The 13,941-nt window shown below is 43.3% G+C and overlaps 1 protein-coding gene across 10 annotated transcripts in view; it reads left to right on the top strand.

Annotated features, from left to right (window-relative positions):
- The window catches only part of amph (amphiphysin), a 66,727-nt gene that overhangs the window by 40,560 nt on the left and 12,226 nt on the right, over positions 1–13,941 (top strand). For 9 of the 10 annotated variants that reach the window (XM_061733070.1, XM_061733067.1, XM_061733061.1 and 6 more), the window contains exons 11-14: positions 854–973; positions 1,268–1,351; positions 1,934–1,960; positions 2,516–2,539. In XM_061733070.1, coding sequence (XP_061589054.1) covers positions 854–973; positions 1,268–1,351; positions 1,934–1,960; positions 2,516–2,539 — 255 coding nt within the window. The remainder of the gene's footprint in view (positions 1–853; positions 974–1,267; positions 1,352–1,933; positions 1,961–2,515; positions 2,540–13,941) is intronic. The other variant, XM_061733063.1, reaches the window with a different exon arrangement.

Below are 13,941 nucleotides of genomic sequence, written 5' to 3'. Positions count from 1 at the left end.
AAATGAAAACTGTCCCAGTGGACCTACTCAAGCAAGTGATGTCAGGGGTTTCTGCACAAACATATTAAGTCATGTTAACATGCTTTTTATCTTATTTACATTCATGTAGTCATTATTAGGAAAAATATCTAACAGCTTCTTAACACAGCTCTGGTGAAGGAAAATATAATTCTGAATGTTTGAGACTGAGTGCTTTAATGGGAGCAACACTTAAAGGAGCTTGAGGCTCCTTTTAAGAAATGAGACTCTCTAGCGCCACCCTTCACCACGACGGCCGTTGGGGGTACTGCAGCCAACAGTGAAGCCGGCATGGGAGAACGGGGAGAACGCACATGCAGCGTCATGTGACGTCACATCCGCAGCCCAGCGCGGGAAATTCGGGACCGAATTGCAGCACATTTTGCAGCACACAGCCTGTTCAAGGCAAAGGAGAGATACACTAGAGGGCTCATTATTTTGGGTTTGGAACGCTTCATCTGACATTATTACTAGAAAACTTAAAATGTATACAGATTTTTTTCATAAATCTTGCCACAATCCGGCCTCAAGCTCCTTTAACAGTGAATAATGAAATTAGTTTTTTTTTAAACACTTAAAATCCAAATGATCTGGATCTCAGCATTACATGAGCATAAACGCTCTTCTCTCTTTTAAATCCTGAAACTAGAAAGAATAGGGGTGCAGGAACAGATATGGTTCCTGGCCAACATTGGGAGTTCTCACTGCCATTTCATTCTACATGTGAGCTCTTCTGTACTAATAGTGCAGCTCTCTTTCAAATCCTACCCCTTAAAGCACTTTCAGGTTTGTTGTGAACTGATTTGTCAATAGTTCTTTGTGTGTGTCTGGGCAGTTTAAAAAGGGGCCACCAGTGCCTCCACCCCCAAAGGCCACTCCCACCAAAGAGGTGGCAGAGGAGCAAATCATAGACCTGTTTGGTGGAGAATTTCTACCAGCACCTTCACCATCACAGGTAGGAGTCAACACAAGTGGGATCAGCCTCCATGCATCATACTGGACACCAACCTGGTCCTCGAGAGCAGCTATCCAGCATGTATTAGATGTTTCCTTGCATCAACACGTGATTCTAATTAATGGTCGTCACCAGCTTGTCATCCAGGTCTGGACAGTTCTGTTGGTGTCACAGCTCTTTGTATCACGGTGTGCTGAAGCAGGGAAACATCTGAAACATGCTGGATAGGTGATCTTGAGGACCAGGGTTGGTGACCCCTGGACTAAGCTGTTGCCGTGCTCTTGTCATCCATAGCTCAATGAGAGGCCAGGAGAATCTCTGCTTGATCTGGACTTTGACGCGTTCCAGCCAGATGAAAGTGTTTCACCGATACCGCAGGTATGACTGAGAGCTCAGTGATCACAACCTGGATGTGTTTGACATAACAAGACACCGTATATGTATGACAAGTAGTAACAACCCCTCATACTTGATGATTTTATTTTCTTGTCGGGTGTTGTAATTTGTTAACACAATTAATTTTGTTGCATTGGAGGTGTACAGATCAGGATTTTTTGACCTGAACTCAACAGATGCTGCCAAATAACTTCACTGGAAAACAAACCATAAATAAATCAGAAACAAAGTAATCTTACAGTTATGGTTCAACTACTGAAACCACCTATCTTTTCCTTGTAAATTGTTTCTATTCGACTTGTCCCAGCTCATTTAGAAAGGCAGAGCGGGTCTGAAGTGCAAGAAAGGGTGAACGGGTGTAATCACGGGGCTAAGACGAAGCACAGAATATATTCGGTTCATACTTTTAGAAATTGAATAAAAGACATCCCAAAGTTTTCATACGGCTTTTTGCAACATTCACCTACCATCATGTGATGAAGCTCATGGTGCCCAGCAGTCAGGTGAGGTTTTCATTGATCACATGGTGATTTATCTTCTGTCTGTGTGCTCTGGTCCTCTCAGACCGCTGTGCCTTGGGATATATGGTCGGTGAGTAAGACTTTTTGTCACTTTAATTACGTAATGTAAACCTGTTGATGTTATAAGAAGTGGCATCATCTGCGAGTGCTGTAATTTCTCAGGCTGCATTTACGCTGTAGGCTCCAACAAACCCACCTGATCTTTTTCCTCCCACAGACCGGATATGATCAGTGGACTTTTGTAGCCGTAAAAAAGTTTCAAAGGTTTCAAATCTTCTCAGAGCTGTTTCAAGCCTCAGTTATATGTTGAAACAAGTTGTGATTGAGCTAAGTTCATTTACTTTTACCAGCATCAGACACACTAATTGATTCTACCAATAAAAAAAAGTATCAGGATGTGGAAATATTCTCATCTGTGCTCCAATACTACATCACTTTTACAAGCCGAAACTAAATTCATCTTCGCTGCAAAAAACAACAACATAGCAGTCCAAACAGTCGAATATTGCCAGTAAACTGGAATTGGCCATGAAGACCTGCAACATAAGTGCAGCCTTCCAGATCAATAATATAACAGAGCAGAGGTCTTCTGTACATGACTCCTGTTTTTTTTTTATCTTCCAAGGCAAGTACCCAAGCTGCCCAACCTGTAAGTATAGGCATTAACACATGTTCTTTCTGTTGTGCGTGAGTGTGTTTCCAGTCATTTTAACGTGCAGCTTGTGCTCATCTTGATCCTCTAACCTTCACTGGAGCGTTGTGAATCCACCCTGTCATGTTGAACACACTAATTCAAATGACTTTATTTGACAATAAAGTTATTAACTTGCATGGACCTCAGCAGACACCCAGCCAGCAGGTCCATGTGGCTTCTATCTGGGTCAGAAGCAGGCTACGTGGGTGAACGGTGGTCATGAAGTGGCCCAATGGAATGACTGGTTTCTCCAATCCACGGGGACCATTACACAAGCAGACTAATGGCTCTTTCCACTACTACCTACTCAGCGCGACTCAACTCGCCCCGGTTTTGCGCTTCTCCACTAACTACGGGTGGAGGCGGGTGGAGATGTGCCCAGTAGATACTTTTTCTGTAACTATTCTGCCGAGGTTCTAAGTGGCTGAGTCGGCTGCATCTGACATCATCACACTACAGGCCACCGATTGGTCGGGGGGCGGGGCCGTCAGACGTCTGAGTCAGGAGGTGGAAATCAGTGAAAGAGCGACTCGAAGCTTCTTAATTTTATTCGACCAGCAATGGCAGCGCAAACGTCTGTCTCGTGATCCAACTCTGAGGTGCAGATGTTCATAAACCTGGTGCTGAGGAGAGAATTAAAAAGGGATCTAGACGGGCGATAAGGAACGATCAGATCCACCGGGAACTCTGTTTCTTCATAGCTGCTCACGGCTCCAGCTGACTTTTCAGCAGCGCTGAGACAAACAAACAAACAAAAAAAGCGTTGCCGCTTGAAGCTTCTTTCACTCACATTTTTTAACTTGATATGGAACACAAGCCACAGACAGGTTCTGCCTTCAATTCAACCCAAACAGGCCCCATATCCATGACATCACTGGTATACAGTATGTGTACAATTTAGCGCATACATATGACTTTTTCTGTTCCCATCTGTCGACATTTGGCCCCGCATCTATGTCTTCTGCAACCAAACAGAGGTGGAAAAAGTACAAAAATATTGTACTTAAGTAAAAGTACAGATTTTCTGCTTGAAAATTACTTAAGTAAAAGTAAAAAGTACCCATTAAGAACATTATTTAAGTAAAAGTATAAAAGTACCTCAAATTAAATATAATAAAGTACCAAAAGTACATGTAGTAAAATGTACTTAAGTACAAAAGTAAAAAAGTACAAAGTACAAAATTCAAAGTACAAAATTCTTTTCAAAAGGATTGCAAAGAAATGAAGTCCCAACATTGTCATGCTGGCGAAAGCCCGCAGCTCTCTGGCTGCTGAGCAGCCGAGTCATTTTCCGTGACGTGTGGCCCCTCGGAAATGATGCCGGTTTTTGCAAAAGCCCGAACAACAGTCCAGCCCAGCAGACACGTCAGCACACGCATCTACAATCCTTCAACAGTAAACGAAGGAGCCCGCTGAACGCTCGGCTCCTCCGGCCTTCCGGCCCGCCTCTGCTTTAATTTGTAGCGAGTAACGACGTGTCCAATTTTAAATATAGCGGATTCAAAGTACGATTTTTTCCTTGAAAATGTAACAAAGTAAAAGTAAAAGTACAGAAAAATAAAAGTATCAATAAAAGTACAAATTCTCAAAAATCTTACTTAAGTACAGTAACAAAGTACTTGTACTTCGTTACTTTACACCACTGCAACCAAATCCACCTCTCTTTTATTATCTGACGCCCATTACGCTCCAACCTTTCCCTGTTTCACACGTCTTGATCAGATAGTGTTTTTTCATATTCCCTTCCTCCGGCTCCACATCTCAATAGTATAGTCGCATAGTCCAGAGCAGTTACATTTTCTTCTCCTCATACTGCGGCCCACAGTCACCAATCTGCGTTCATCTTTATCAGCGATACAGCGGTTTGGGACCTCTGCGTGTGTGTGTGAGCGCGTGTGCTCCTCCCCGGGCCATCTGCCTCGTGAGAAGAACACACACACACCCTCTGTCCCCTCTCTCCCTCAGCCAAGTGCCAGAGAGACACACACACACACACACACACACACACACACACACACACACACACACACACACACACACACACACACACACACACACACACACACACACACACACACACACACACACACACTCTTTTTTTCCTCCCTCAGCTTAAAGTTCTATACAGATCATTCTGAAGTGAAAAGTTTCCAATTTTAGATTCCAACCAAATGATTATATATATGAAAACACCAATACCTCTACAACATGCCTGAAGTTTAACTAATGGTTCTGTTTAATCCGGCTTCATAGACAAATAGAGCTGCGTACAAGCATAACAATGAAAGTATATGCCGTGATTCTGGATTATACTTCCCAATGGCTGCATGTATAAACTGAACAAGATTGGCCCTAGCACTGAACCCTGCGGAACACCATAACAGACCCTTGACTGTTCTGAAGAAACCTCATGTACATGAACAAACTGGAACCTGTCAGATAGATATGATTTAAACCAGGGGTTCTTAACCTTTCTGACCTTGAGGCCCAATTTTTTCAGTACAGAGCAGCCCAGGGCCCAAGTAAAAACCTTGTCAAATAAAATGATCATCACGGACTTTTATGAAACATGTCAATGTTAACATGCACATGTCAAGCTTGATTTATACTAGGACAAATCAATCAGTTCAGGCTTATTAATAAAAAAAGATCAATAATTAGATTTTACTTAAATAAAAAAGGAAGGACTCAGAATAAAAAAAATATATACATATAAATCAATCAATGGATGGCAGTAGAGCGGGTCGTCCAATGATCGGAAGGTCGGCAGTTCGAATCCCGCTACGTCCCAGTTGCTGTCGTAGTGTCCTTGGGCAAGACACCTTACCCACCTTGCCCCGTGTGAATGTGTTTGAATGTTTGGTGGTGGTCGGAGGGGCCGACTGACGCTTCTGTCAGTCTGCAGGGCAGCTGTGGCTACACCGGTGAGAATGTGTAGGAATGAATAATGGTCTCTGTAAAAAGCGCTCTGGGTGTCTTGAAGGGCGCTATATAAAACCAAGCCATTATTATTAATAAAAAGTCAAATAAATACATTCAAAATAATGTTTTTAAATTAAATAAACTGTAAATAAAATTGAAATACAGTGCAAATGAAACTATATTTGTGCATAGCAGAACCAGAAGAATCTTTATTTTCTTTCATATATATATAAAAAAAAATACAATTTCCTTTTTATCTGCAGCTCTTATTAGCCCCTTTCACACAGCCAGTTCGAGGCGGGAACGCTGCGCCTTTAAGCCGCCTCGCTGTTCTGTGTGAAAGTCACGGAGGCGGAATGGGGGGGCCAAGTGGCCCCACCAATAAGCCGGCAGCGGAGGTAGTCACAGAGCCGAAACGGGGTCTGTGTGAATGACACAGCCGGCATGCCGGCATGCCACTAGACGCTGACGCTGTCGTCACGCCTCTGATTGCGGAACGCCGGCATGCTGTGTGAATTTACAGACGGGAGCGGCGTTATGCCGGCGTTGTATGGTTCTGTGTGAACCAACAAAGGCGGCGTATTGGCAGGACTTCTTTACACCAATATTGCGGAATCTCTGTGTGAAAGGGGCTATTGAGACACTTGGGCCTCTGAGACACAATCAGGTCCAGTCTGGGTGGAATGGGGGAAAGGCTCACTCTCAGAGTAGCATGCAGCGTTGCTCTGAGTCTGTTTCGGGCTTTGGGCTTAGTTGTGGCCACGATGGAGAATATAAAAATAAAGGATCACGCCGCGCTCGCTCTCCCCGTTGCTGGGCGCAGACCAAGTAATCAATCCCTGATACTGGCAGATCCAAGCCGACTCTGAGCGCAGACCAAGTAAACGATCCCTTATCCTGGCGGATTTAAACCTATTTTGTGCAAAACAAAGGATTTTCTCCGTAAATACAGGCCTTAATAGTACACGTGCAGCTAGATGAGTGTCCGAGGTAAATGGAACGTGCCGCGGCCATTCTATAATACATCCATGGCCGCGGCATTATTCTCCTCCCCCGCTTCTTCCTCTTGGTTCCCTCCTCCACCGGCTGGCAGTCAGTAACAACTGACTAACGCATTAGCGCCACCACATGGTCGGGATGCAGTCCCGCGGCCCCCGCGGCCCAAACCTACAAAACTGAATTTTTTTCGCGGCCCACTAGGGGGCGCTCGCGGCCCAAGTGTGGGCCGCGGCCCTATGGTTAAGAATCACTGATTTAAACCAACGTATAGCTGTCCCTTTAATCCCAACAACATGCTCTAACCCAGGGGTTCTTAACCTTTCTGACCGTGGGGCCCAATTTTTTCAGTACAGAGTGGCCCGAGGCCCATTAAGTATTAACACGGTATAGCAGGGGTATTCAACTAAAACTTTAAGAGGTCCACTTAAACTCCAGAAAATGTACTCAAGCGAAGGTCCAGAACATCATTATATATATATATATATATATATATATATATATATATATATATATATATATATATATATATATATATATATATATATATATATATATATTCAAGTAGCCTCATAGTTGTATCAACATTTGCATCTGACTGTTATATTAAAAAAGTACATATTTGCCACTAAACATGTGTAACTTGAATTAAACATATTTTTTTCTCCAAAAAATAAAATAGATTTTATTTTATTTTCCAAATGCTATCTTATTTTATTTCTCTACCAGCAGTTTGAATTTCCCCTTTTCTTTGTTAATTGTCTCAACACATTTTTATAATAAATGAATATAAACACATCTTAACAACTGAACAGTTTTGCAGTTTTTCTTTCTTCCCCTCTTATAATCTTATGCCCCCACTTCCTGTCGTTCAGTGAGAGAACTGAGCTCTAATTTCTCCTGCCAGTTTGATTTTGCTTTAAGTTATTTACATTAATAAGTTGTCAGGACTCAGTGTGTCGGGTTTCATCCGAGCCTGATCAGCTGCGACGGGCAGAATCAGCACCGCAGCTTTCTGGTCGCGATGCAGCAGCCGAATCACTTTCCGATGCTTTTGAGAAAGCCCGAACAACAGTCCAGCCCAGCAGACACGACAGCCCACGCATCTACCATCTTTCACCAGTAACGACGGAGCCGCCCGAGCGGCAGCCTCAGCCGACCTCCCCGGCGCGGGGACGCGCCGGGATAAATGATCACGCCGCGTTCGCTCGCTCTTGGCACGGACCCAAGTAATCGATCCCTGATCCTGGTGGATCTAAACGTACTCTGTGCAAAATGAAGGATTTACTCTGTAAATACACACCATTTCTCTTACTATTACACGTACAGCTAGCTGACTGTCTTCTTCTCCTCATTTGATCGGGAGTTGCTATGCAGTCCTGCGGCCCCAACGGCCCACACGTACAAAACTGAATTCTTTTTGCGGCCCACTAGGTGGCGCTCGCGGCCCAAGTGTGGGCCGCGGCCCTATGGTTAAGAATCACTGCTCTAACCTGTGCAGTAAAATGCTGATCTACAGTGTCAAAAGCAGCACTGAGGTCCAGTAGAACCAGTATGGACACTAGTCCTTTATCTGAGGCCATAAGGTCATTCGTGACTCGAACCAGTGCTGTCTCTATGCTATGATGCATTCTGAACCCTGACTGAAAAACTTCAAACAGATCATTTCTATACAAATAGCCACATAACTGACTTGCAACTACTTTTTCCAGAATTTTAGATATAAATGGAAGATTGGAAATTGGTCTATAATTAGCTAAGATGTCTGGGTCAAGAGAAGGTTTTTTAAGTAAAGGTTTAATTACTGCAACTTTGAAAACCTGTGGTACATATCCTAAGTTTAGGGATAGGTAATTTGGTCCAGTATTGTCGCACCAATAAGAGAAAAAACATTTTTGAATAGTCGAGTCGGGATGGGGTCTGACATACATGTGGTAGACTTACAGTAGCTCTATTGACGAGTGAGGTCAGTTCAGGGAGGTCTATAGGATCAAAACAGTCTAGAGTCAAGTCAGAGCCCAGGGAAGTCGCTAAAGCTGAAGAAACACCTACAGTCGGCTGGTTGATTTCTTCTCTAATTCTCGTGATTTTACTGTTGAAGAAGCTCATAAAGTCTTCACTACTGAGAGCTGCAGGAATGCACGGCTCAACAGAGTTGTGACTCTTTGTCAGCCTGGCTACAGTGCTGAACAGAAAACGTGGGTTACTTTTGTTATCCTCTATCAACGTTGAATAATAACCTGTTCTGGCTTTGCGAATGGCTTTTTTATATACTATTAGAATATCTTTCCATTCACAATAGGAGTCTACAGACTTACAAGAGTAGCACTTCCTTTCCATTTTACGCACGTTTTGTTTCAACATGCGGATATCTGAATTATACTAGGGAGTTAAGCTCCTGTGGCTAGAAACCCTCCTTTTCAAAGGAGCAACTTCATCTAAAGCTTAGTACAACAAATCTTACTCGCAAGTAACATCTGCAGAGGTAGAACCCAGGTCACTGGCCTCGACTACTTCCCTATTTTCCACTGTCGTAAGATGAGCAATGGCCTGCCTAAATTTAGCAATAGCTTCATCAGACAAACATCTGCTAAAGTAATACCAGAGACGTTCTATAAACGAGACAGCCCACTACGGTTCGGTTTCCTGTATCTGTGTCACGTGGGTTTCCCCACTGCCTTTAGGTCAGTGATTCTTAACCATAGGGCCGCGGCCCACACTTGGGCCGCGAGCGCCATCTAGTGGGCCGCAGAAAAAAATCAGTTTTGTACGTGTGGGCCGCGAGGGCCGCGGGACTGCATAGCAACTCCCGACCAAATGAGGAGAAGAAGACCCTCAGCTAGCTGTACATGTAATAGTAAGAGAAATGGTGTGTATTTATAGAGAAAATCCTTCATTTTGCACAGAGTATGTTTAGATCCGCCAGGATCAGGGATCGATTACTTGGGTCTGCGCCCACCAACGGGGAGAGAGCGAGCGCGGTGTGATAATTTATCCCGGCGCGTCCCCGCGGCCGGGGAGGTCGGCTGAGGCTGCCGCTCGGGCGGTGGGCTCCGTCGTTACTGCTGAAAGATGGTAGATGTAGATGTGTGGGCTGGACTGTTCGGGCTCGCAAAAGCATCGGAAAGTGACACGGCTGCAGCGGCCAGAGAGCTGCGGGCTCTGCGTCTCAGCTGATCAGGCTCGGATGAAATCCGACACGCGCAGTCCTGACAACTTATTAATGTAAATAAAACTTAGTAAGTTACTTAGTAAGTAATTAGCTTGACTCTTACAGAGATGAGAAGTGTAACAGGTGGAAAGGGAAGTTCAACCCAGAATGGACAGATTCATCCTGGTTCAGTCTTCCCACTGGGACAAAACCAGTGTCTCATACGTTCAGAGGCCGTGGCGTTCAAAGTGCGAAAGTGAAAGTTTTTCATCAAACATATCCACTCAAGTCTGAACTGAAGTCACAGAAAATAAACTGACCATCTTAAACATGTTTGGGTCCAGATACAGCTGTGAAGCAGCTTTCTCCACAGTGAACATAATTAAAACTAAATATCGTTTCAGGCTCATCAATGAGCACCTCCACATGCATATGAGAACCTGACACCATCCAGCCCAGATTTAAAGTCCTGGCAGGAGAAGTTAGAGCTCAGTTCTCTCACTGAACAACAGAAAGTGGGGGCATAAGATTAAGGGAAGAGAAACTGCAAAACTGTTCAATTGTTAAGATGTGTTTATATTCATTTATTATAAAAATGTGTTGAGACATTAACAAAGAAAAGGGGAAATTCAAACTGCTGGTAAAGAAATAAAATAAGATAGCATTTGAATTGTAATTGAAGTTACACATGTTAATGGGCAAATATGTACTTTTTTAATATATATATATATATATATATATATATATATATATATATATATATATATATATATATATATATATATATATATATATATATATATATATATATATATATATATATTATGATGTTCTGGACCTTCGCTTGAGTAAATTTTCTCTAAATGGACCTCTTAAAGTTGAATACCCCTGCTATACAGTGTTAATATTTAACGGGCCCTGGGCCACTCTGTACTGAAAAAATTGGGCCCCAAGGTCAGAAAGGTTAAGAACCCCTGCTTTAGGAGACTAACAGCAGGTCCTGAGTTTATTGAGTCCTATGGGAAAAGTGAACGTGAGCACAGATTATTACCAATTCCATCGCCCCATAGTAACCTAAGTACGGTAAATATGGGACCCATTTTTACAAAAGCCACATAACTTCTGAACATTCTGACACCAAAATGGCAATTTTGGAGACACTTTGGAGCCCACTTAGGAGACAGGAAGTGGATACCATTTCATACCATTGGCAGTAACGGTAATGCGTGATCTTCTGTATAGAGTATCTTTGGTAATACCTCCTATTTTGCACTTCAACATCGACAATATTAAATTCAAACGTTATTAAATAATGGTCGGATAAAAGGGAGTTTACCGGTGACACCAACAGATCATCAGTTTCAACAGAACGAGATCGAGAGTATCATTAAAACTGCGTCGGTTTGTCCACTTTCTGTGAGATACCCATTGATTCTTGAAGAGAATTGAAAGATAATTTAAGATTATCACTTTCAACATCCATATGAATATTAAAGTCACCCACTATGATGAATTTATCTGTACTGATCAATAATCCAGATAGGAAATCTGAAAATTCAGACAGAAACTCTAGATAAGCACCAGCAGGGGGCCGGTACACTACCACTAACACAAGTGGCTTCTCTGATTTCCAGCTCGGAAATTTCAGACTAAGCGTGAGGATTTCGAATGCACTTAGGTTAAATTTTTGTTTGAAGACTGGAGTTATAAATTGCTGCGACTCCTCCGCCTCGGCCCGTGTTTCTAGGAATGTGATGATTAAAGTAGCCGGTTGTTGATTCATTCAAACTAACATACTCTTCCTCCTGTAGCCATGTTTCTGTTAAACAGAAAATATCACTCCTGGGGCCTCATGTACTACGAGTGCGTGAATTTCAACGTGAAACCATGCGTGGAATTTACACGTACGCAAAAATTCAGATGTACAAAACTGTGCGTACGCCCAAATCCACGCAGGTTGCTCTGTACATCACAATCAGCGTGGATTTGAGCGCACATGCGGGAGCACAACACTCTGCCCTGTCTCCTCCCTCAAATACATATATTTGAATATGATAATGAAGATAATTATCTATTAAAAACCGCTCATCCTAACAAAAAATTTGCAAAAACAGGTAAAACAAATTAAAAAAAACATCGGCTGTGAACTGGAATAAATTATTTATTTGGGGGCATTTCTTCCGATTTCAGCTGCATGCATTATGGGTAATGCTGTTCTTTGCTTTGCGTTGCGTTCCGTGAAGAGTTGTGGTTTTATTATGATCGTAAGGGTTTGTGAATGTTTATGGCAGCGTTAGTGCATCATTACACTCTGCTTTTCTTGTTTGTATTTTAAGAACCGACACCAGAACTTAAATTGGTGGATGAAAAACGGCTCCTTGTTCCGCTTTATTGTCACACGTATTATTGGGTCTTACACATTGTGGATGTCCGCGATCACCACTCTCATAAGTATAACAATGTGAACAATATACATTTATATTTAAAACATCACGAAAGCATCACAATCTGATTCCTCTGCTGCAGAAATAAAGACAACTTGTGCCAACGGGATTATCGAGGTGCAAACGTGAGAAATAAAGAGCAAAGTTGCTGAAACTCTGAGTGTTTCATCCGCAGGAGGAGAGACCGGTCTAGATCCCGGTCCATCACCGGAGAAACACTTTCTGGACCTGCAGCACCTGCAGCTGACTAATATCAGACTCTGAAAGTTGCCTAAACATTCAATAAAAATCAATTTCTGATTCACATCAGTTCGTACCAACCAACCTTTCCATGACATCTTAGTTTTATTTTAAAAGACAACTTTACAGAACCGGTTTTTCGCTGCAAAATGTATTTTAATGTTTTTCTGTACAGACACAGTTATGGGATGTTTTAGGATCTGGCTTTAATCTCCAGTAGTCGTACCATACGGTCGTCATGGTGACAGAGATGTCCGACCTGTAGCAGCTCCAGCTGAAAGATCATGTTGGTCTGAACCGGAGCAGCTGGTCCAGTTCAGGGCAGAGATCCAGAAGATCCTCTTGGTACCTAAACCAGCTCATTGTCCAGTCTTAGTCCTGGACCAGCAGATCCAGACTAAACCAGCTGATGGTCCAGTCTTAGTCCTGGACCAGCAGATCCAGACTAAACCAGCTGATGGTCCAGTCTTAGTCCTGGACCAGCAGATCCAGACTAAACCAGCTGATGGTCCAGTCTTAGTCCTGGACCAGCAGGTCCAGACTAAACCAGCTGATGGTCCAGTCTTAGTCCTGGACCAGCAGATCCAGACTAGACCAGCTGATGGTCCAGTCTTAGTCCTGGACCAGCAGATCCAGACTAAACCAGCTGATGGTCCAGTCTTAGTCCTGGACCAGCAGGTCCAGACTAAACCAGCTGATGGTCCAGTCTTAGTCCTGGACCAGCAGATCCAGACTAAACCAGCTGATGGTCCAGTCTTAGTCCTGGACCAGCAGATCCAGACTAAACCAGCTGATGGTCCAGTCTTAGTCCTGGACCAGCAGATCGGTGTGATCTGATGCCTCAGCATCAGATCACACTGACACACTGACACACTGACACACATCACATCAGTGGTCGTGAATTTATTGTTGACGTCACGTTTCCTCATATTCTGCACTTCACTGCATCACCAGTGAGTGTCGCCAACTGACAAAACCTCAGAAAAGTGCATACTCCAGCCTTGGTGTGTGAGTGAAGGACCGCAACTTTCTACGTTCAAGTAATTCTTTGTACATCCGACCGTGAGCGTAGAAAGTGGCGTACGCACGTTTTTTGTGCGTCGCACTCTTTGTACATGAGGCCCCTGGTCTCTGTAATTAGATCATTTACTAACAGAGACTTGGAGCTTAACGATCGTGTATTTAGTAGTCCGCATCAAATGTTTTGGTCTCTAATTGGTACCAAATGCGCATTTGTTTTAATTTTTACAAGGTTATTTTGATTAACACCTCTATAACGCCGCACCTGGTGAACTTTTGGAGAGCAGGGAACTGCAACCAATTCTATTTTGCTAGGCACCTGGTTAGAGTCGCCAATTACACAATGCAATTCTACAGTTTTATTGGCAGGCGTTGGTCCTCGGGAAGCAGCAGAGAAGTGTGTAAGACTGCAGCTCTGCATCCTGACCTGGACAATGGATTGTCAGGGGGAGTGTCTAATAACATTGGCCAGATTTCTAGAAATAAGAGCTGCACCATCACTGGGATGGTGCACTTCTAATCAGACCGGGCTATCCTCAGAACGTCTCCCAATTGTCAATAAAGGCTCCGTCGTTTTCTGAACA

Source organism: Cololabis saira, chromosome 10 (genome assembly GCF_033807715.1).
Source record: "Cololabis saira isolate AMF1-May2022 chromosome 10, fColSai1.1, whole genome shotgun sequence".
Classification (NCBI taxonomy): domain Eukaryota; kingdom Metazoa; phylum Chordata; class Actinopteri; order Beloniformes; family Belonidae; genus Cololabis; species Cololabis saira.
Note: the sequence above shows the minus strand (reverse complement) of the source record. Positions and strands in the feature narration are given on the sequence as shown.